The sequence below is a fragment of the Saccopteryx bilineata genome, chromosome 1, assembly GCF_036850765.1.
Source record: "Saccopteryx bilineata isolate mSacBil1 chromosome 1, mSacBil1_pri_phased_curated, whole genome shotgun sequence".
NCBI classification, from domain to species: domain Eukaryota; kingdom Metazoa; phylum Chordata; class Mammalia; order Chiroptera; family Emballonuridae; genus Saccopteryx; species Saccopteryx bilineata.
Window position 1 is genome coordinate 240,169,737 of NC_089490.1, and position 22,305 is coordinate 240,192,041.

A 22,305-nucleotide genomic window follows, 5' to 3' on the forward strand; every position below is an offset into this window, starting at 1 on the left:
TGGGGGTTGCTGATGATCTGGGGAAAGGCTGAGCATCTGAGGGGTAGAGCCAGAGCCCTGAGTCCCAGAGCTAAGGTTCAGGATGTCATAAGGATACTTGGTGTCAGGTGGCAGATGAAGCCTTCATCTGCAGCATTTCTCTGTTGTCCAGCTGGCTGGGGACAGGCAACAGGTGGCCTAAGCCCTTGTGTCCCCTACTTCAACGAAACAGGCAGTGTTTGTTTGAGGGTCAGTGGGGTGTGGAGACCTGGAGGCTTATTTTTTTCTGTAGGAAACAAGTTCCATTTGGGTCTGGACTTAGAGCCTGGGGTCACAGTGGCCCTCCTATGGAAGAGGGGACAAGGTGGGGGTTTAGGTCAGTGCTCCGGGCACTCCTCCTGAGGGACAGGCATAACTAATAAATGAGGAGGTGACAGCCTTGATCGTGGGGGCGCTGTCTGGGATAAAACATAGGGACAGCCTGGGTTTCTCAGGACCCCAGAGCCTTCCTGAGGTTTTGAGAGAGAGAGAGAGAGAGCCTGGGGGTACGGAAGAGTGGTGACCAGGCCTTGCTCCTGGGTGAGTTTCTTGCTGATACTCTTTGTGGACAGTGGCCCTTCAACCTGCTTCTGGGGGCCTTGTGTACCCCGATTTCTGAAAAGGGAAACTGAAGTATGGGAGAGCTGTGGCCAACTTAGGAGTTGGGGCAGGAGGGCACCTGAGCCCATCACAGCTCCTTACAATGCACCTAGGACTTCAAGGGCAAGAAGATGAAGACGGGATCTCTGTTGCCGCCCTGTGGGGCTCTTCCATGGGGAGCCCCCTGCTCCCAGCTCCCTTGCAATCCCCGGAAGTGCGGAGGAAGTGCGGAGGCCCAGGCGCAGTCACCAGAGGGATTCTGCAGGGAGGGACTAGCTCACCTGCTCCGCCCTCTGACTCAAGTCACAACAAGTAACCTGGCTCCCCTAGCCCAGCAGCCTGGGAGGGAGGGGCTCAGGAGAGGGAGGGGCCGAGGCCAGGCTGTGGCAGGACAGGTGTGAGGACAGTGGAAGCCAGGTCCCAGAGAGAGCAGCAGCAGGAGTCCGCCCTGTGGCTGGGGATACCCCAGGCGACATGTGACACCTTGACCTGGGAACAGGGGCTGTTTCCGGACTCCTGGACTAGCGTGCAGAAGCAGGTGAGGGCGGACTGAGTGGGTGGAGCAGGTCCTCAGGGCCAGGAAGCAGCCCTGGCAGTGGTGGGCACCACAGCCCCCTTCTGTACCTTCCTCCTGTAATCGGGAGCCCAGGGGTGGTGGGGGCACTGGTGGCCCTGATGAGCAGCCTGTCCCTGTAGTTCTGAGGCTTTGATTTCCACAGGAGAAGGGGGAAGCTGGCTCATGGGCAAGTTTGTGGCCGGGCCTGGGGAATGCTTTAGGTCTCTCTCCTGCCCTTCACGCCCTTCTGTCTTCTGCTTTTCTCTAGGGACATTGTCCAGTGGGGCAGCTGGACTGCTTCTTCGGGCCTGGGACTGGGGCCTAAGGTCCAGAGGGCAGGGAGATTCCTGTGTTGGGGACGGGGCAGGGTATTCCCTGAGCTGCCTTTACCTAGGTGGAGGTGGGCTCCAGGGCAGGGTCCATCTGAGCGCAGAGCAGCTCAGGCAGAACTGGGTCTGACACTGTCCAAGGAGTGCGGGTTCAGACCGGGGCTGGGAGGGGCCAAGTCCCCGTCTTTCTGTGCTGTGCCTGTGAGGCAAGGAGGCCCAGAGAGGCTGGGTGACTTCCCCGGATAACACAGCCTCCAATTAGGGCCCCTGACAGAAGACTCTGTGTTCTGACCCAACAGGGAGCCCCAAGTGGGCTCAGCGATGCAAGGGACCACCAAATGCCAAGGTCTCCCCTGGACCTGGCCGACGTGGGGGGTGGGGCCCACTAAGCCCCCCTGCCACACCCCAGGAGCTGCCCATCCTGCACCAGGCAGCACAACTTCCCAAGGCAGCTCCTTCCGGGTTAATAATTAATGAATAAGTGTGACTAATCAATGGCTGCCTCCACATGACCCTTCCCTATCCCGAGCTTGTGGAGACCACCCAGCTCTGGCTGGGCCCTGGTCTTGGGCAGGTCAGAGACTGCCCTCTGTCCTGCTCTCCTGTCTAGGAGGACGAGGGGTTGGAAGGAACGGACAGGGCAGACGTGCCGCCCCTGCAGCGTGCCCAGAACATTCAGACGGTCTGTGTCTGGGGCAGGTTTGCAGAGGCCCCACGTAGCTTTTCTTGAGTCCTGCCTCTGGATATCTGGAAGAGCTGAAGGTCCAGGCGCAGGTCCACACTGTTGTCTGTTGCTCGACCCCGTGCACGGGGACACAGCCAGACAGGCAGGTCTGGGAACACTCTTCTGTCTCCACAGGTGGAGAGGTGCTTCTGGGATCAGGGTCCCCGTTCCCTCTCTCTGTCTTGCTTTCTCCCCTGGGGGCTGATGGATGGGTGGCCCCCCACGCCCCCTCGCTCTGTCCCGTGCCCTGGGGAGGCAGGATAAGCTGCAGACAGAAACTTGGAAGAACTGGACTATTGTTGCTCAACGGGCTGACTCAGTGAGGAGGTAGCTGGCCGCTCCTTCCAGACTGCCCGCCCGGCCCCGCCCACCCCCCCTCTCCACTCCTGCTCCCCTCTGGCCACACAGAGGGCTCCAATGGGGGTGTGGCTTTGGGGAGGCCAGGGGGCAGGCAGCAGGTGTTGCTTTGGTGACTGGGGCCAGCTGGGCCAGAACGCAGCTGGGACGGTACCTGGTCCACCCCTGTGCTCCCGAGTGGTGGAGATCTATCTGTCCCGGGTGACTTCTGCTATAGTCACGCCCCCCACTCTCCGCAGTTCCAACACACTCCTGGGGCTCCCCTGGCTGTGGGGAACAGGGAACCCAGGCTGACTCCCTCTCGAGGGGTCTCTTAGGTGTGGTTGGTAGCCCAGGAGTTGGTTCAGGCTTTGGGACAGGTCTCTGGTACCTGCCTTGATGAATATCCGAGTCAGAGAGCAGGGCAGCCTGGGCACTGGGGCCAGGACCTTGGCCTTGGCTGAGTGCCCCATGTCCAGCCAAGAAGTGGGCCTTCACCCGCAGGGCCAACAGGATGGGCCTCATGCCTCCTGTACTCTCTGGCAGAGGGAAGTTATCCTTCTAACAGCCATACTGCCATGCAACATCTTCCCCTTCCCACCCCCTCTCTTCCCTGTGCTGTCCCCCACCCATTCGTCTTGTCCCATCCTTTTGCTCATTCCTTACTGAGCTTTTCCCCAGGGTCAGTGGCTCCTGTGGCCACCGCGGCTGTCCACCCCCATGGATGGAGAGGACTCTCTGGGAAGGAAGTGGGCAGCAGGGGGAGCTGAGTGTACTGATGGGACCCCCAGAGTCTTCTCTCCATGCACCCCCCCATGCTGAGCACCCCCAACCTGTCCCAGAAACACTCTTCACCTCCACACTCCGCCCTCCATTCTGATTCCCAAGCTCCATTTGGAACCAAGAGGAGAGGGTTCATACTTTGCTTTCCCTGTGACTGTCTTCCAAGCTGGGGAAACTCCAGGCCACCTGCACATCTTGGCCCAGGCTGGCAACGGTGTCACGCCTCCCCGCTGGGCGCCCCCTCCCCAAGATCCACCATGGAGACTAAGGATGAGGTCAGCGACACTGACAGCGGTGTTGTCCTGCAGTCGGGTGAGTGGTTCAGGAAGTCTGAGTCCCCAGGCTCTGGAGAGGGCTGGGCCGAGATGCTCAGGGGCTGTGTGTGAGTGTGAGTGTGTGAGAGAGAGTGAGGGCCGGGCTAGGAGAGGGAGGCCTCTGCTGGACTTGCTCACCACAGGAGCATGGCCTGCTGTCTGATCCTATCAGGAAACCGGTATTTCAACTTTGGTCCCAGTGACCACTCAGTTGAAAAATTGTCCCGGGCTGGGGTGGAGGTCCTCCTGCTTGTGTCTCTGGCTGGCCGGAGTGTGTGGGCTCCGAGGCTGAGAGAGAGAGAGAGAGAGAGAGAGAGAGAGAGAGAGAGAGAGAAAGAGAGAGAGAGAAGAGGCCCGCACGTGTGGTTGTGCATGCACACGTGTACACATGTGTGCGTGTGTGTGTGTGCATGCCCCTGCTTCCTCACGGGTGGTCAGGAGGGGCTGACCGAGGCTTCCCTGAGTGCGTGCCTTCCGTCCCCAGGACCCGACAGCCCAGTGTCCCCGCTGAAGGAGCTGAAGGAGGTAAAAGAGCTGACCTATGCGGTGCGCAAGCAGCAGCGGGCCCTGGAGGAGCGCCTGGAGGCCTGCCTGGAGGAGCTGAGGAGGCTGTGCCTGAGGGAGGCGGTGAGAGCCCTGCGGCCATGTCTCGGGGCTTTGGGGGCTCAGAGAAGTGGGCGTTCTGGAAATCATACAGGGGCATGGTGCCCCATCGCGTGTGGGTGCTGGAGCTGGTGCTTGTGCTTGGGGAGGGAGCCAGGCCCAGGGCTGCAGAGAGACCAAGGGCCAGGGTTGGGGACAGCTCTGAAGGAAAGAGGGGGCATAGAGAGAGACCTCCCTAGAGACAGGATGGGGTGGAGGGTGGCTAGTGCTGGCCAGGGACAGGCTCCGTGTGGTCGGCCCCAGGCTGGGCAAGTGGAGAGGGGCCTGCTTTGACCTTGCCTCCCCCTTCAGGAGCTGACTGGCGTCTTGCCAGCTGAGTACCCCCTCAAACCAGGGGAAACAGCCCCCAAGGTCCGCCGCAGGATCGGAGCAGCGTACAAACTGGATGAGGAGGCCTTGCACAGAGAGGTGAGGAAGTTCGGGCAGCTGCCCCTTGGTCCTCAAAGGTGGGTCCCCGAGCCAGGACCTCACATTTGAAAAAGGAAGCGGAGGCCCCTCCCCCTAACCCTCCGATCAGACCCACAAAGGGTGCTTGGCTCTGCGTGGACAGGGCACCACTGAGGTGCAGCCCAGATGCCCATGGGGCCTCAGGAAGGAGGACAGCTGGGAACTCCAGGGAGGACTTGGGCTTGGTCGCCAGTGGGCAGAAGACCAGGCAGGAGGCGGTGGCCTGTTCAAACAGGTTGCTTTGGCTCCTAGGGCTGACCTCCTTCTCAGCATGGAGGGTGGTGGGGGTGAGGCGTGGCCCAGGTCCTCCTAGGAGCCCTTCCCTGAGGCGTGAGTGGTGACAGTTTCCCCTGGGCTCTCCTGCCAGCCTTGAGGGTCAGCAGGGAAAGTTCCCACTTTGCTGTTCCCCTTGCCGGACTCAGCAGCTGGTGGGTGGATCCCGGGCAAGCTTTCCAGGCCCGCAGCTTTGCTCGGGGCACCTCCGGGCACATCACCCTCTGCCCCACAACCAGGGCGACTCATGGCCAGGGTCCGGTCTGGCTCCGGCTTGGGGCTGGTTTCTGTGTCTCCCCGCCCCTGCTCCGTCCCCTGCCCGGAGCCTCCCTCCCCAGCTTATGCCCACCCACCCTGCAGGACCCCCTGAGTGGTCTGGAGCAGGAGCTGGCCCTGCAGCTGCAGATCGCTGAGGCAGCACGGCGCCTGAGCCGAGAGGAGAAGCTGAGCCGCCAGGCTCGCCGACAGCGCAAGCACGCGGCGCTGCGGGAGGAGGAGAAGCTGCGTGAGCTGGAGCGCAGCCTGGGCGAGCAGAGACGCAGCCGCGGGTCCCCGCCGGCCACTGCCCTGCCCCTGGGCCGAGGTGCGTTGTGTTTCCATGAGCTCCTGCTGGAGAGTGGGTGGTAGCCACCTCCTGGCCTTGTGCTCAGTGAAGACCGTGTGTCCCCCCCACGTGGTTTTATGTCCCAGAGCTGCCACCCCACCCTGCAGCCTCAGCGAGACCCTGTCCCCAGCTCCTTAGAAAACATTCCCCTCCTTCCTTTTGTGTCCTTCTCAAAACCTTTGCCCCTCAGACTTCCTGGACAGAAGGTGTTCCCCAGGCTGACCCCACGCGAATTACAAGGATACCTCACCTTGGATGTCCGGTCTACCCTCATGTCCTCCAGGCCCTGTGAGCCTGAGCTCATGGCCTTGGACTGAGGAAGACTGGCCAGGTGCCAGCCATGGCCCTGCATAGCTGCTCAGGGCTGATTTCAGGGCCCAGGGCTACTTTGGGCTGTTTAAGTAGAAATCCAGCCCCACCCATGCTCTGCCTGCAATCCCTTAAGTTTCTAGAACCACCTGGCCAGCAGTGCATTCCTTTCCCATGGCCCAGGGACTAGTGAGTGTGCGGCATCTGGGGAGGTGTGGGCCCAGGACCAGCCGCCAGTGGTATCACTGTGTCCAGCTGGGTCACCTTCCAGTATGTGGGTCTGCACCCTCAGGTGTGACTGACCAATCCCTTGACCCAACCCAGCTTGACAGGTCAGCTTCGCAGCCTCCTTTACAAGGGCAGGCAGCCCCCTCCTCCAGGACTCTCCTGGGTCCCAGACCTCCCTGCTAGTGCGCTCAGGGGCCTGGAGGGGCTGTTGAAGGGGGCCCTGGGGCAGAACTGGATTCCAGGCCTGGTTGGGGTTGGGATAATTCATTGTCTGCTGCTCCCACACCCCCAGGCTCTGACTGTGGGCCATCAGGTTGGGGGCTGGCTCTCTGTGGAGCCCGCTTTGGGAACTGCTGGTTTGGGTAGTAGGGGTTGGTGTCTTCCTCTCCAGAGCAAAACACATGGCTCCAACCCCAGCTGCCCCTCTGGGCCATGACAGTTGTGGTCCCACAGTTTCTTCACCTTGACATTTGTGAAAAATGAGCATGAAAACAGACCCACCATGAAGCCAGGCATGGGCTGCTCCCGGTGCCTGTTGGTCTCCTCACCTCTGTTTCCTCTCTCTCTTTGCCTTCCTAGAGCTCAGCGCCTCCGACGACAGTTCCCTGTCTGACGGGCTCCTCCTGGAGGAAGGTGAGAGGGGCTGCATCATTTTGACAGGAAAGGGAAGGGTCAGTTCCAGCCGAGCCCCAGACCTTCCCCATCTGCACTTGTCAGAGCCAAAGAGCCATTGGGCCACAGTCACGGCCCTCTGTGAGAAGATGGCATCAGGGACCAGAGGTCCATAGATATGGGACGCTAGTTACAAACCCTAAGAATTCCGGGGGTGATGGTGACCATGGTGTGTGGTCCTGTCCAGGGCAGTGCCCAGGCCAGTAAGGAAACAGTGCACGTGGGCATGGCATGACTGAGAAAGAAACAGGTAAACCGACAGTTCACTGCATCAGGAGCAAAGGTTAGAAGGTGGAGTCCTGTGAGCCACGCAGAGTCAATCTGGGGAGGCTTTTCAAAGGAGGCAGGTATAACATAGGGCTATGAGGGAGGGATGAAGTCCCAGAGGAGAAATCATTGTTGACTATCTGGGCCCAGAGCCATGGCCTGGCACAGCCCCACAGGCAGCCGTGGGAGGGCTGGGCACGGGCACAGAGGTTCCTGTTGGGCTGGTTCCCCAGCCGCTGCCTTCACAGGTTTTTTTACTCCTGCAGAGGAAGCCCAAGTGCCAAAACCTGCCCCGGCGTCCCCGCCCCAGAGCCTAGAGGGGCTGCGGACTGCGGGACCCGAGCCGGGGGGCCTGGATCGGGCCCCCATACAGAATGGCCCCTGGAAGGAGACCAGCCTGGACCAACCCTACGAGAAGCCTGGGAAAACTTCTGACCCCAGTAGCGAGTCTAGGTCAGGGCGGATGGGAGGGGCTGCAGGGAGGGGAGCAAGGGCCTGTGGCGGGGCCGCGTCTGTCCCCCAGCTTTGTGCTGGCAGGAATCAGTGCCCAGTTCCTCTGCACAGCCTGAGCCTGAGCGGCAGCATGCTCACCCTGACCCGTCTCCAACCCTCCTGCAGCAGCCCGGCCACCACGCCGCAGGACGACACCAGCACCTCCAGCCCTTGGCTGCTGGAACCCGCCTCCTACCATGTGGTCCCCATCCGTAGTGTCCCTGGCCAGCGGCAGGGCCGGACCAGTGCCCCTGCCACCCCTGACATGCAGGGGAGGAGAGGCCAGTCGCAGTCTCTGAGGTGAGGGACAGGCCAGAGACACAAGGGGCAGGGGCCCACCGTCCAGAGCGTGCATCGCAGGGTGGCAGCTCCTAGGTCAGGCGTCTGTGGGTGACGCGTGGGCATTGTCTTCCGGGGCCCCTCTCAGTAGAGGCTGCATAAGACCCAGGTCGTTCAAAAGGCCTTTTTCTTTCAGAGACTCCAGTTCCATCTTTCTGCACAAGTTTCCTCCCCTCACCCTGTTCCCACAGCAACAGGGCAGGGATTTGGGGGGATCTTCATGATTGTGGCTATTCCTGTTATACGTTATATTACATATGTGATAGTGGCTACCTGGGCAGGTTCTGCGGGTGAAATGCCACTGAACACAATGTCTCAGAAGGCTGAGAACATGTGACAGGGGTGTAGCACAGGGGACACAAAGCAGAAGGGTGTGTGTGGACCAGGAGGGTGTGAGTTCCATGTCAGGCCAGATGCTGTCTGTCCTACTTGGAGAGTCTGAGCCAGGACCCGGTTGGCCTGGCCTCTGTCCCAGTCCCTCAGACTCAGAATGTCTGTCTTCTTCCTCCCCCCCAGGATGGACTCCTTCCGGGCAGGGCCCCGCCGCCGTCCCACACACTACACAGTGACTGTGCCCAGCTCCTGCTGGCCCCCGAGTGGACCTCCATGGCCGCCCCAAGCCCCTCACTCCTGCTCTGAGGACAGTGGCTCTGACGGTTCCAGCGTGTCCCACGCCACCTCCCCAGGCAGCAGCAGCCCCGATATCTGTGCTCTGCAGCCTCTGTCCCCACCCAGGGCACCCGGCCACCACAGGGCCTGGGGCCCGGCCGTCCCCCGCCCCTCGCTGCTGCTGCCACCGCCCCCCGGGCCCTTCTCGGCTGGGCGCTATGTCCTGGTGGCCGAGGGTTGTCTGCCATCCGGCGAGCTGGACCTGGTGGTGCGTGAGGAGGAGGGGATGACCCTGCGTCTGCAGCAGCTGCAGCAGCTCCAGCAGTACGTGCGTCCCCAGGGCCGCCCGGCACGCGCACCCTCCCTCAAGGACAGCCCGGTCGGGCGCTCGCTCTGCAGGGCAGCCGTGAACCAGGAGCTGCAGTCCTGGCATGAGCGCGCCCGCCTACGGAACGCACGCCCCCACTCGCTGGACCGCCAGGGGGCCTTCCACATGCGCAGCCTGCCCCCTGGGCGGGCTCAGGGGCCCCGGGCACAGGTGAGGGTCGCTGGACCTTGCAGCTGGAGAAGGGCTGTCAATCCAGCAGGTGCAAGACTCGAGTCACATAGACCAGCAGCCTGGTGGCCAGGCAATCCCCAGATGGGAAGAACAGGGCAAAAGTCATTCCCTGTTGGCTTTGGAAAGTACCCATGACTCCCAGGGGCGCCTCCTAGCTTTGCTCAGGTCCCCAGCCCAGCTCAAAAGCACGGGTCCTTCCCCAGAGCCGAGACCTCACCAAAAGTCCCATCCACGTCCACCCCTGAACTTCCCAACTTAAGAGGCCAGGGCAAAGGGAGTATCTGGAGAAGTGTTTGAAGAAGCCAGAGCCTGTGACTGCCCATTGGTCAGTGGCCTCCCTGGCACCTCAGCACCCCATGAGGCTGAAAAGCAGAATGGCACATGGGTGAAGCAAATAGACCCTACGTTAGGCGGTCCTGATTGAAAGCTCAGTCCTGCTACCTACAGGTGGTACGATGGGCGAGGGCGGGTTAGCTCCTCCGAGCCTCTCACTGCCTCTGATAGGGCGTGCTTCTATCATGGGCTGTGAAGGGCTTCCGCTGAGGTCCTACATGTACAAAGAGAAGAGGAATGCGGAGTGGGTACTAGACAGCTGGTGTCGGTCCAGGTTGGGCAGCTCACAGGCTAGAACACCCTGACCTATGCGGCAGGGGTAGCCACCTGGATTCAGGGACCCGGTGTTTTCATTCCAGAAGTGGGGATAGCGCACACGTGCGTCCTCTTGTTTCCCCCGGAACCAAGGACTCTGCCCTGCCTGTGCTTTAGAAGTGACCAACAGGCTGCTTCTTTGAGACCCCGGCTCCCTGCAGGCCCATCCGGACGTCCCTCCCCTTTCCGCCACTTCTCTGGCCGAACCTGGCCCCAGTCCTGGGCCTCACCCTCCTGCTTTTTATTCCTGCGAGCTTGGACCTGCCCTTGGCCCAGGCGCAGCCCATTCCAACCTGTCAGACAGGGAGGGTGGGAAGCAGGGAGCCCAGGAGTGGGGGGAGCAGAGAGGAGGTTAGGTGCTGCTCACACCCCAAAGAGAGCTGGAGTGGAGGGTGGGGGAGGGGGGACAGATGGCCACCTGGGAGGCAGGGGCTGAGTGGCATACCTGGGTGTGCTTGGGTACCTCGTCTCTGCCTGGTCTGCTCAACCCCCTCACCTTTGTTCTGTCCCTGGCAGGTGCCCACGGTGTGTGTGCTGCGCAGATCCCCCGACGGAGTCCCTGTGCAAGTCTTTGTACCTGAGAACGGAGAGATCATCAGCCAGGTGTAGCTGCGGCCGGGAGTGCCCTGTGCTGCCATGCTGTTTCCCGCTGGGGCCAAGACCCCCACCTCCTGTGCCTTCCGCCAGCTCCCTGTCCCCTACATCGCAGGTCGATGACCTGGAGCTGAGACTTCTTTTTTTTTTTTTAACCAATTTTTGTTCAGAAGTCTTGGTCTGAGGATTTCTGTGGTCATGTGTCCTAGCGATCCCTGTCACGTGGGGATGCTTTAGTCCCAGAGACTGGCCCGCTGGACCTGAAGCCTTGCCTGTGACTGACGGTCTATCTCCTTATGCCAGACAAGTGGTGGCATGCAGAGGCAGAAGGGCCACGTCGGGTCCCCAAATGCTCCACCCTCTGGTTCTGAGAATGTCCCTGGAGAACAGCCTGGCCCTCTTGTCCCCCGGCAGCTTGTGGACAGCCCCATCCCGTTTCCCAGTTCTCTGGTTACTTAAGGGGTGCCAGGCCGGGGAGAGCTCCTCCCCCCTTACAATGTGCTCTGTGATGCACTCACCAAGTGACGGTTGGAGGTCCTGGTGGAACACTGTCTTCCTGACCCCTAAATCCTGTGTAGGGAGTCCCAGCCGCTATCCGCTCACAGGGCGCCGTGGGCTCCCAGCCTCTCCTGACCTCTGGGTCTTGAGTGGAGGCTTCACCCAATTACAGCATCAAGAGGCCCGGCTGGGGGCCAACCCATGGTACTGGCTAGAGAATAGCTCAACCTGTGGCCACTTTCTCTGGGTGTTATCATCCTAAAAACCAATACCGTACAAATGTTTTAGAGAGGTGCTACCTTTGGTCACGTTCTCAGTCGAGGGTAGGGTCATGGCTCCTTCCGCCACCCACCGGCTCTGCGTCAGCTCTGAGAATGGGCTTCTCCACAGTGGGCAAGCCCTTATTTTCCCAGATGGGAGTCCTCGCCCTGAAGGATGTTAATGCCCTGTCCTACCTGCTGAGACCTGAGCGGGCGGGAGCTGCTGGGCCAAGACCCTCAGGTGGCCTCTAGCTCTGATCCCAGGGCCTCTGCAGCTGAGTGTGGTGCCCGGGTGGGGACCCTTCCTCCAGGAGCCCGGTGCTGAGCCCGGGCTTGGAGTGGCTGGGCAGTACCAGGTGCCAACTTTACCCAAGCAGACCCTTCTCCTTTGAGTTCCCTGGACTTGCTCAATGACTTCAAATACAGCTGGAGGCGCCGAGATGTTGATGCCTGACCCACAAGAATCCCCGTTCTCCAAACTGGACAGAGAGCGCGGTTGCCGACGGCACAGGGTGTGGAGGGAAGAGCCCAGCTGACCCGTCGGAGGAAGGAGTCCTGGGAGGGAGGGCAGCACCTGCATGTTCTAATCTTCCACTTTGGATGCTCTGTATGTTCAGTTTGTCTGTAAGCCCTTCACCCGGGTCCAACCACCTCCCCTCCCATCCTCGGAGGCGCGGAGCCAGGAGACAGCCGAGCACCCACCCTGCCCTGCACACCTGAGCATCCTTTATGTTAACTTATTGGTCCCATATGATGCCCGGCCGTGTCCTCGGCTGTGGGGCTGCAACTGTGTGGATTTTAGTGCCAAATACTTCAATAAAGTCTGTTTTTTTGTGATCAGCCAAGCCAACTAGGGGAAGGGTATTTTTTGGTGCCCAGAAGTGTCATCCAGCCTTCAGGATGCCCGCCAAGGGTGGCCAAGTTGTGGCCTCCTGACTGGTCTGGCCAGGTCCTGGGGACTGGGTGAGCAGGACAGAGTGGGAGGGGACCTCTCGGGCCATCTGCTTCCCAAGCAGGGTAGGAACAGAGAACTGGGCTCTGGGAGTCCCTTTCCCAAGGACAGGGCACTTGGTGGGGGCCTGGGTCCTGTCAGGCCAGGCCAGGCCAGGCTGTGGTCAGTGATTGGTCCAGTGTGGTCCAGCTCCTCAGAGGGGAGTAGTGGCCATCTCCAAAGCTGGACAAGTGGACGTTTCCTTGAGGAAGTGGGGGGGGCCCTCCACAAGTCCTCCCCCACATCGCCAGAACCACAAAGGGGGAGGGGAGAGCCTACCAGGACCACCTCCCTGGCTGCCCTGCAGGGGTCGCTCCAGCACCCAGCACAGCGCCCCCTGGAGCCCATCCCCGAGGAGCAGGTGCCTGGGTCTGAGGTGCAGCGTTCCAGGTAGAGGGCCCTGCCTGTCCCCACCCAGGGCACAGTGGCAGGGTGGGGTGCAGGAGATGGGGGGGGGAGGCTGGGCAGGTCCAGTTTCACCCCCTCATGCTCAGCCCTGGGAGACAATGGGCCCCTGTGGCTTTGAGGCCTGGCCCACTGAGGCCCCAGTTCCTGTCCTGGGTGGAGGGGGATGGGAGAGGACCCAGCACCAGGGCTCTCTGGAGCCTGCTGGTCTCAGTCCTGTTGAATTGGGGATAGCGGGCACTTGGTTAAGGGTTTCAGATGACTGTGATGAGTGAGGCCCAAAGAGTTGGGGATTCCCAAGGAAAACCCGCTGAGGGGGTAGCTCCCCAGACACAGGAGGGGGAACACGAGTTACTTCCCAGGGATCCTTGTCCGTGTGCAGGACAAGGACAGCCAGTCGGGCAGTGGTTTCTGGTCCGCAGCAGTTTCTCTGGCAGTGTCTGGGGGCAGACCTTTGGGGGCCCCCTATCACAGGGCAGGCTGGGATTACAAATTGGGGGGGGTTGGGGGGGCAGAAGCCCCTGTACCAGGGGAGTTTTAGGACCTCAGCAACAAAGTCACAGGACAGAGGGATGGACACCATGACTTGGGAGGTCACTTCTGAGTCTGAAATGTCCTCACACGGGGAGGGCCCTAAATGGAAGACTCTTAGGAAGTTGGGGTGAATCAGGGCCCATCAGAGGGTCCCTACCTTCCCACAGGGAGGGGCAGGGAGGCTGGTGGCATGACCCAGCCGGGCACTGCTCAGCCGACTCCTTTTCTCACACAAGACTGGGGCCTGCTTCCTCCATCTTCGCCCCCGAAGTGGACAAGCTGTGTCCCTAGGGAGGCTGCCATTGTCATCGGAAGCTGCAGACCACTGCCCTGTGTGCGGCAATGAACCCATACTTCCAAAGGCAGGAGTCACAGAAAGTGACCTTCACTCCATCCACAGAGCATTTGTCTTGGAAGCCTAACTGGACGGGTGAGCAGGTGGCCGGGCCGTGTCTCAGCTCACAGTAGCGGCTCAGGGTGGCGCAGCGCCTGGCCTCCACTCACTTGGGTCATCTCCATGATAAGACAGCGGAGTGGAAACGGCAGGGGGGGAGGGTGTAACACAGGACTGCTCCTTGTGCCTTCAACTAATCCTTGTGACAATAGGTGTTGTCTGTCACATGCCCCGTTGCCCAGACAGAGATGTTGAGGCTTTGCTTTGCTGAAGACCACAGAGCTAACAAAGTGGAAGACCTGAGCTTTGAACTTGGCGGTTTGACATTTAACCGCCAAGCTGGGGCTTCAAGCCCCGCACCCACCCACATAGGGCGCTCCTCCGCCGGGCAACAGCCTGGTTTCCCAAGTTGTTTCGGGTCCCAGCGCCGACATCATCTCCATCCCTCCCAATGCTCCTTGGCATGGACGGCTCTGTTCTTAGCCTCTCCGGCCCCCAGCCTCGTGTGGACACCCGGGTCCCTGCTCAGGGAGGCTAGCCCAGAGGGCTATACCAGCCCTGTTGCCAAGGAGGGTCCCAAGGCCGATTCGGAGTTTAAAGCCCCTTCACATTCAAGAATTTCAAAGCCAGTGCAGGACAGCTCCAATAACTTGTGGCCACGGGGATCACTTCAAGGTCTCTCTTTTCCAACCTTCCATCCCCGGCCGTGCCCCATGCCGAACGCAGCTTAGCCAGGTGTCTGCCCATTGCCTCTCCGCCGAGGATTCTGCGGTCCGCACTGGGCCACAGGTCTGGAGAAACTGGTTCTCGGAGTGGGGGCCCCACCCCCAGGTCCCCACTGGCTGCTGAGCCTCCTTGGCCGGTGGCCAGGGGTAGAGGGGGTCTGCCTCCCCATCTCAGGGAAGCAGCCATGCTCTCCCCAACGGCATCTCTTTGCAGGATTGCGCCAATCAGAGCGGGATGCCTATCAGTTCATCCTGGAATTTCTAGAACAAGAAGAAATGGTAAGGAAATTCTCAGGAACATTTTGAGCTCTGAACGGAAAAAAATAGGAAGAACGAATATAAAAATGACGGCTCCCGCTTCCTTGGGGTTTGAATACCAGCTCTGGCTGAATTCAGCCTGTTGGTGTCCCCTGACCTGGGCACTCTTGGGAGGCCAGGCCACCAGACAGATCTGTGTGAGAGGGTGTCCCCAGAGGACTCCAGAGGGACCAGGGCCCTTGTGAGCACCACTCCCAGGGAAGTCAAGCAAGCGTCCATGCTGGCTGGTCTGAGGTCTGGGCTGGGCGTGAGCGTCTGTGTGGCCTGTAGGAGAGATGGGGCAGACACTTGTGTGCTCTGCCCTAGTCTGAGTTTGACAAGCTGAAGTTCTTGAGGGCCGTGGACATCCTGAGTGGTGCTGTCCACACCCAGGTTGGCATCACGATGAATGACTACTTATCCAAAACCATTCTGGCTGAGAAAATCCAGGTGAGGAAGACCCAGGCTCTTCTGGGAAGGGGTTCCTGCTGTGGTGAAGGTGACTGAGTCATCCTCTGATGGGGACTCTTGTTTCTTCCAGACCTTGATCCTCGAAGAGACCAGTGAGCTCCTGACCAGCAGCATGCTTCAGCAAGCCATGCTCTGTGTGGTGGCCCTGAGGTTCCTCCCTGCTGTCCCCTTCTCTGGACCCCCAGGGTCTTGATGCTGAGAACATTCGGGTTGGGAGGAAGGACAAGGGCTGGGGACTTGATTCTTGGGTTGTGGGTGGGAAGGCCCCGTGACTGCCACCTTAGCTACCAGCCTCCGGGGTGGTGGGGGACTCTCCAGTTTCACTGTGGGGAGTCTGTCAGGACATAAATGTAGGGAGGCCCCACAAGGAGCCAGGGGCGACCTTCCCTGGCCAGGAGGCCACTCTGTCCCCATTGTTCCCTGTGCCCAAGAGATGGTGGCAGAGAAGGGTATTCCGCAGGGTCCTAGACACATGACCCAGCTTACCGAACTGAAAGATGAAACATCCTCCCAAGTCCCTCTCACCCTTCCTGCCTGCCCCTCCCTCCAGCCAGGTGGACCCACCCTTCTACTTAGCCCAGAAGCTGGACCTGGTGAACGCGGGCGTGTCACATGTGTTCTCACTGCCTCCCCTCACGCCCAGCCTGGACCAGAAAGACAGTGCCAGCCTCTACCTCCAGGTGACCACCAGCCCCCTCCCTGGGTCACCTGCCTCCCACCCAGGACCCTGGGGAGCAGCTCCTTCCCCCACCTACCAGGCTCCGGTTTCTGTCCCCCCCCCATACCTAACAGCCTCTGCCTTAAGAGCAGATCATCCAATGAGAAAACCCAGATGCTAAGGCATAACAGATCAATAGAACGCCAAATCCCTCCTAGGTGTTTAAATAGCAGTTCCCTTGATTTAACAGAATGACTCCAATAGGGACGGTCTCCGGGGGCTGCGTTTGTCCAGGAGAAACCTCCAAACACACACACACACACAAACACACATACACACACACACACACACACACACACACACACACACACACACACACACACAGCCTGCCTTTCACTATTTGGCCCACCTCTGGGCAGGCCCTGGTCCAGCCTACAGTGAGGTCCAGGACAGCCAGTACTTGGGGAGATCAGAGTGTGGTGGCCCCCACTGTCCTTACCCCTGAGAAGGGTCTGAAGGGATGGGGGAGTGCCCGGGAGCTGACACGGACACCGTGGCTGTTCGTCCTCCAACCCCAAGTGTCCTGACTTGTCAGACGGTCCAGGCCTTAGACGAGATGTTACAGGCTCTTGTGATGGATGGTCTGCACCCCAACATGATCATGCTGGAGAAAATAATAGAGGTGAGAAACTAGAGAAGCCAGGACCTTGTCCAGTATCTCGGGAGAATGGGGAGGACACCGGGGGAGTCATGGTGTCATTCCAGACCAAGTCTGCAACCTCATCACCAGTGCCCGGAGACCAATTCCTCAGTGCCTGGGGAGGCTTGGACGCTCTGGCAGGAAGGCTGCCCTCAAGGGCCCTGTCCAGTCGTTGGGAAGGTGGACACACTTTCCCAAAAGTTTCCCCCACATAGGACACAGGCTGCCCCCCCCCCGAATCCCAAAGATATCCCAGCCTGTAGAGTAATAACAATACTGACCTCATAGGGTTGTTGGGATGTGAGTTATCACACACAGAATACTGCCTATCAGACATCTTAACCTCCAGAAGGTAATGGCCGTGCATCTCACTGCTCAGAGGGCAGTTCCTCCCTGGGCCTAGCCAGCAGGCAAGAAGTGTGTGGCTAAGACCCATGCAGAGAACCCCTTCTCTCCACCTTCCCTCACCCCCCTCACCTGCTGCTTTGCAATTCATGTGGTACTGTCCTGAAACATTTCTGCAGAAAGAGCTCAGAAGGTCATAAGTAAAGGGCCGAAGGCTCTCAAACCCACCCTTGCTTTGCCAAGTTCACAGGCGCCAAGCAGCCTGTCTGTCTTTCTGGCTGTTGGACACATGGGCGCCTGAGGAGGCAGGAAGGGGCCACAGAGGGGGCTGATGACCCTCCTTCCATCCAGATCATCTTGCCTTGGTTAACGATGTCAGAGAAGGAGCATGAACAGGCCCGGGCCGCGTATACCATTTCCCACATGCTGAGGTTTATCTGCAATTTCCCTGAGCTGTTGGTGAGTGCAGGGGTTTGGTCTCTGCCCAGGGGCACCTGACCGAGCCTGTGGCTCTGCGGGGCGGCACCAGAGGGTGGTTAGAGCACCGTTTTCTTCCTCCTGTGTCACAACGTCTCTGCTCCTCTGGGGTATTGTCCCTAGCCTGGGAGCTCCAGTTGGTTGGACACACCTCAGCCTTGGTGGGGGACCTTGGCCTCAACAGCTGGGCTGGGTCTGCAGCTTCACACTGGCAAGCAGGTTTCAGGGGCCTGGCTGCCCATTCCCCGGGGGGTCTGATGGGGAAGCCAGTGAGGTGGGGACCACCCATAGGCAGATGACTGAGTGAGGGGCGGGGGGCTGGTGGTCCCTGCGCAGGAAGCTCCCTCCAGAAGAAAGGTGCGCAGGTGACAGTGTCTCCTTCCCAGCAGCACTTGAATGAATTCTCCATCAACGGGAGACTGATGGGCACCTTGGGCATCTTCTGCATGAACCACAAACATGAAGTCAGCATGGGGGCCTCAGAGGGGCTGCATTACTTGTTCAAAGTCCTCGTGCTTCATAGAAGTACGTGATGGGGCCTGGGGAGGCCATGTGGCTGCAGCTACGGGGACCCACTGATCAGCCCAACCAACTAACAGCAACCCCTGGGTCGGGCGGCAAGGGTCGGCTCCCAGTGGCGGGGCACGGGTGTGCTGTGTCTAGATGAACTCCAAACCTATGGCTGACACAATGCTCTTTTTTAAGAGATTCTAGATGATTCTTGGGGAGAAAAAGGGAGGGGCTAGACTTGCAGCCACCTGTAAAGTCACCTTGGAGCCTAGGTGCTTACCCGCTGTCCCAGCATGACTGCTGGGTGTGAGGCTTAGGGAGTGACCTTCCCAGGGAGCAAACTGGGAAATCCTGGTGTGGGCTTCCGCTGCCCCAGGAACACCAAAAGCACAACAGCTACTTATAGGGCTGGCTAAGCCACCTGCAAACCCTGGCTTTCTGTGATTCACGCGGGTGCGTCCCCCTACCCCCATAAGGCGGTTTGCCAAGCAGTGGGGGCGGGCAGTGGGAGCAATTCAGTGTCCCTGCACTGTCATACGGTTGGTCAGACTTTAGACCATCCATTGAACCCTGCAAATCGTCTCTCTTTAGAGGGGCCATGGGGGAGGGCATCCCCCCCGTTGGGTCCCTGCCCCTAACTACTGTTTTTGGATCAAGGTAGGAAACAGAACACAGAGATGATCCTGAGGGAGCTGCAAAAGCATTTCCGTGGGGAGTGGCTCGTCTACATACAGGACCTCACAAGGGTAACCCCCTACTGTCCACTGCATAAGGGATGCCGGAATGGGGAGCATTTGCCAGGGAGAAAGAGGGCCTGGCGGGGGACGCAGGGGAGTAACTCCCACCGTAGGAATGTCCCCCAAAGTCAAGGCCTCATTCCCTGAGCTGTGCATGGTTGATGGACTTTGGCGGTCACACCATTTTCTGCACGGCAGGTGGAGGATTCTCTGCAGAACACAAACGCTGTCCTGTTACTCCCCTTCAGATGTGTGCTGGCTCCCCGTTTTCCTTAAACAAAAATCCAAATGTCATGTAGTCCCCCAAGGGCTTAACGCACTCCACTCTCCTGCCCTATCTGGTCTCCGTCCCCTCTCCCACGAGGCCAGGTCTCCCTTGCCGGACATGGTAGCCAGACTGAACTCCTTTGTGCTTTGTGCCTTTGCACAGTCTGTTCCCTCCTCTACCTGGAGCTCCTTCCCCATCTTCACCAGGCAAGGGCCTTGGGGTGGAGGACTCCCCCCGGAAGGTCTTCCCTGATTGTTCAAGTCTGGCTTCAGGGCCCTCTCTGTCCTTTACCAGTATTTCTCACAGTTATTGTGGTCACGTTTCCCTTGTGGTCAGTTCCTCAAAGGCAGAGGCAGTGGGCATCTCGTTGGTGGTCCTGAGCCCCAGGCCCAGCTCCAGCACCAGGCGGAGTCGGGGCTCCGTGCAGTTGGAGTGGAGGGGTGTCCCAGGGGTGTGCAGACTCAGACACAAGCACAGGGCTGTGGACCTTGAGCATCCTTGCCTTTGAATGTGGCACACTCACTCAGCATCAGAACTCACCTCCAGGGGCATCACCTGATGAACTGACTTCCAAGTTCAACAGAGAAATGCCTTTGGTCTTGTCCCCTGTGTCATGTTGTCTGGACCACTGTTCCTACCTGGGGACTGCAGAGCTGGGGGTGCTCTGCTGCTTAACCTCACACCATGGACTCCCCAGATACTGGCCAGGGACTGTTTCCACTGCCCCCTGCCCCAGCGACTGGTCACTGGGAGTCCAGAGAGGCGTGGGGCAGTTTCAGAGCAGGAGGCCGCCATGGCTGGCTGACATGGTGTTTCATTTTCTTTCTTCAGTTCTTCCGGAAATACCTGACCCCCAGGGAGAGGGCAGATGTGATCATGGTGTTAATGGAGGCCATAGCCAACGCCAATGAGAATGACGTCTATGCAGCGTCCAAAATATTACGGATGATACTGAAGTCCTCGATGCCAGAAATTGGGAAGGTAGCAGCCATGAGGGACTGGATGGTTCAAGGTCAATGTTAGGGCTCTTCCTTTCTGTTCTGTTTTGGAGCTCGTCCTATTTCCTGTTGCTTGAGGTTTAAGGAATCATACATCCTTTAACCCAGAGGAGAAAAAGGTTCAAGGGTTTTTTGGTCTTTGTGAGGAAGACCCTTCCCTGGTGGGCATGACACCTGGCATCCATCTCACCAAGAAGGGAAGAAGACTCAGTCAAAGCCGTACAAGTCATCCAGGACCAGGATGACCACAGTCACCCTTCACTCCATGTTCCGGGCTGGGGGTGCCTTCCCCCTCTCGTGGGAGAACACACCATTGAGATACGTGTCTACGTATCTCATATGTACTTGAACTGATGAGACAGACACGTATGGGAGATGGAATACCCAGAACCCTTATCATAAGTGGGCTGGGCTGGTTCCCCAGAAAATCAAGACAGCATAGATTAGCTTTCTAAAAATATTTATTTCTCAATTCCCATTGAACGTGCAGTGTGATGTTAATTTCAGATATGTATCCATGGGTGCCTGGTTACGGGTCTCCTGATGCATGGGGCTGAGCATCCAGGAAGAACCTTCTCTACTTCTCTCTCCCGGCCCGACCTCAGGTCCCGGAAATAGTGCAATTCATCTACCACCACATAAAGAGCATCACAGAGGCCACGGCCCAGGAGACTATGAGGAAGGTCCTGCAGATGGTGGCCCAGGCCTACGCCGATGACGTTATCCTGACCTTGTTGAAGATGCAGGACCAGTCTCAGAGGTGGGCGGGGCTTCTGATGTGCTTGTTCTGAGAGGCACCCGGTTTCTAACACAAGCCAGTCCCCTTGCTGTTCGGATCATCAGACACAGGCTTCTCTCCCCAGTTCTCCTCTAGGACGGTTTACACATTCACGTTTCCCACGTAGGAGAACGATTCGTGTTCAGTTAGTTTTTTATAAAGTCTGAGGAACAGGTCCAGCTCCTTTAGGTTGCAGGTAGACATATCTGATTGTTCTGGTATCATCTGTCAAGCAGACTAGCCCTCCTCCTCTGCTGGATGGCCTTAACATTGCATCAAAAATCAACTGACCACCCTGCTAGTTAGCTCAGTCAATTAGAGCATCTTCCCTATACACCAAGGTTGTGGGTTCGATCCCCAGTCAGGGCACATCTGAGAATCAACTAATGAATGCATGAATGGGGAGAAGAATAGACTGATGTTTCTTTCTCTCTCCACTTCTCTCTCTCTAAAAATCAATTTAAGAGATTAAAATAAAGTCAATGGGCCATATTTGTGTCTATTTCTTCTCTAGCAAGTGTTGATAGTTTGTGTACTTCAAGGAATCGGTCTGTTTCCTGCACGTTGTCACATTTGTGTTGAAGAAATAGGTCCCAAGATTCCTTCATCTACCTTTGAAAGCCTGTAGTGACTTCCCCCTTTCTTGCTACTGATATTGATCGATAATGCATATATTCTCTGTCTCTCGGTCAGTCAGTCCGGCTTGCCGTCTGTTAGTCTTACTGATTCACAAATTGGGGGAAGTTCTGAGTGGTTGGTTCCTCTATAGGTGTTCTGTCTCCATTCCTCTTATTTCTGCTCTTCTCCGGGTGGCTGGCTCTGTTCTGCTTGCTTTGCGTTTGACGGGCACTGAGCCAGGGAGCCCCTCCTGGGAAGCATGGTGGAGCCCTTGGACGGCACTGAGCTGGTGGGCTTCTGCTTCCACAGCGGGATCTGCAAACCCTGGGAAATCCTGGCCTCGTCTCCCCAAAGCTACGAAGTGATCATGGAACATCTGCAGCAGAGGCTGACGCTGCACCTGAGATCCAGGGTCCCAGAGCCCGGTGACAGGACAAAGATCTCACCATTGATCGTACGGCGGGTGGCCGCTGAGGGGCTGGGGCTGGGGCTGGGTGGGGTTCCTTGGTGCTCTGTCACAGATTGCCCTGAGGTTTTTGAGCCTCTGCCTTCTCATATACATGTGTGGTTGAATATTCTAGAGTCTGGGGTGGGGTCAGCGGCAGGGTTTTCCCGTTGACCCGTGCCTTCTGTTTCTCACTGTGTAGGCTTAGGTAGGACCAACACCCCCAGCTCCTGCTTAATTCTCGAGAGTGGCACAACATAAGCCATAACCATGGAGATAAGAGCACTTTAAAACAACATTTTAGAAACATCCCTTGATTTTCCTGGCTCACACTAATTTCACCTTCTACCTGGGTGACTGGGTCCCCCCCCCAGGCCACCAGGGCCATCCACGAGCTCCTGCTGGAGCCCAGTCGGCGGATGGAGGTGCAGATGCTCTTCCCACCGCTGTTCATGGCCCTGCTGTTCCAGACCTCCTTCCTCGTGGTCGAGGGGGATGCGGAGGCTGTCCAAGATCAGCAGCATGTCACTGAGTGGATGGACCCTGTCAGGTACCTTTGGTCTCTGGGCCAGAGTGGCCCCTGAGCACCAACGTCCAGGTATTGCTTGCCATCTGCCCGTATGGTCACCATCCCAGCCAGGGCACTGAACTCCCCACTCCTCATGTTAACAAGTCTCTGTGAACTTTCTAGATGACTCTTTAGTCCTGGCCCACAAGGCTGGGGCAGAGCTTTGACCCCCAGTGAGGCCAGCGCAGTGGTAGTGCCCCTGAGTCCCAGCCTAGGCCCAGCGTCGCTGCAGGGACGCCACAGCTCTCTCGGCTTCCCTCCTCA

General features: G+C 58.7%; 1 protein-coding gene across 3 annotated transcripts; it reads left to right on the forward strand.

Moving 5' to 3' along the window:
• Window positions 1-1,004: 1,004 nt before the first annotated feature.
• INAVA (innate immunity activator) lies at window positions 1,005-11,962 on the forward strand. 3 transcript variants are annotated; one of them, XM_066238863.1, is made up of 10 exons: window positions 1,005-1,156; window positions 3,513-3,658; window positions 4,145-4,287; window positions 4,615-4,731; window positions 5,404-5,626; window positions 6,764-6,817; window positions 7,390-7,576; window positions 7,688-7,915; window positions 8,471-9,101; window positions 10,287-11,962. In XM_066238863.1, the coding sequence occupies exons 2-10, from the start codon at window positions 3,604-3,606 to the stop codon at window positions 10,377-10,379; spliced, it is 1,731 nt and encodes a 576-aa protein (XP_066094960.1). In that variant the 5' UTR covers window positions 1,005-1,156; window positions 3,513-3,603; the 3' UTR covers window positions 10,380-11,962. The 3 variants fall into 3 exon arrangements, with proteins under 3 accessions (XP_066094960.1, XP_066094968.1, XP_066094975.1); XM_066238871.1 differs by having other exon boundaries at window positions 7,742-7,915; XM_066238878.1 differs by having other exon boundaries at window positions 7,745-7,915.
• The last annotated feature ends 10,343 nt before the right edge of the window (window positions 11,963-22,305 follow it).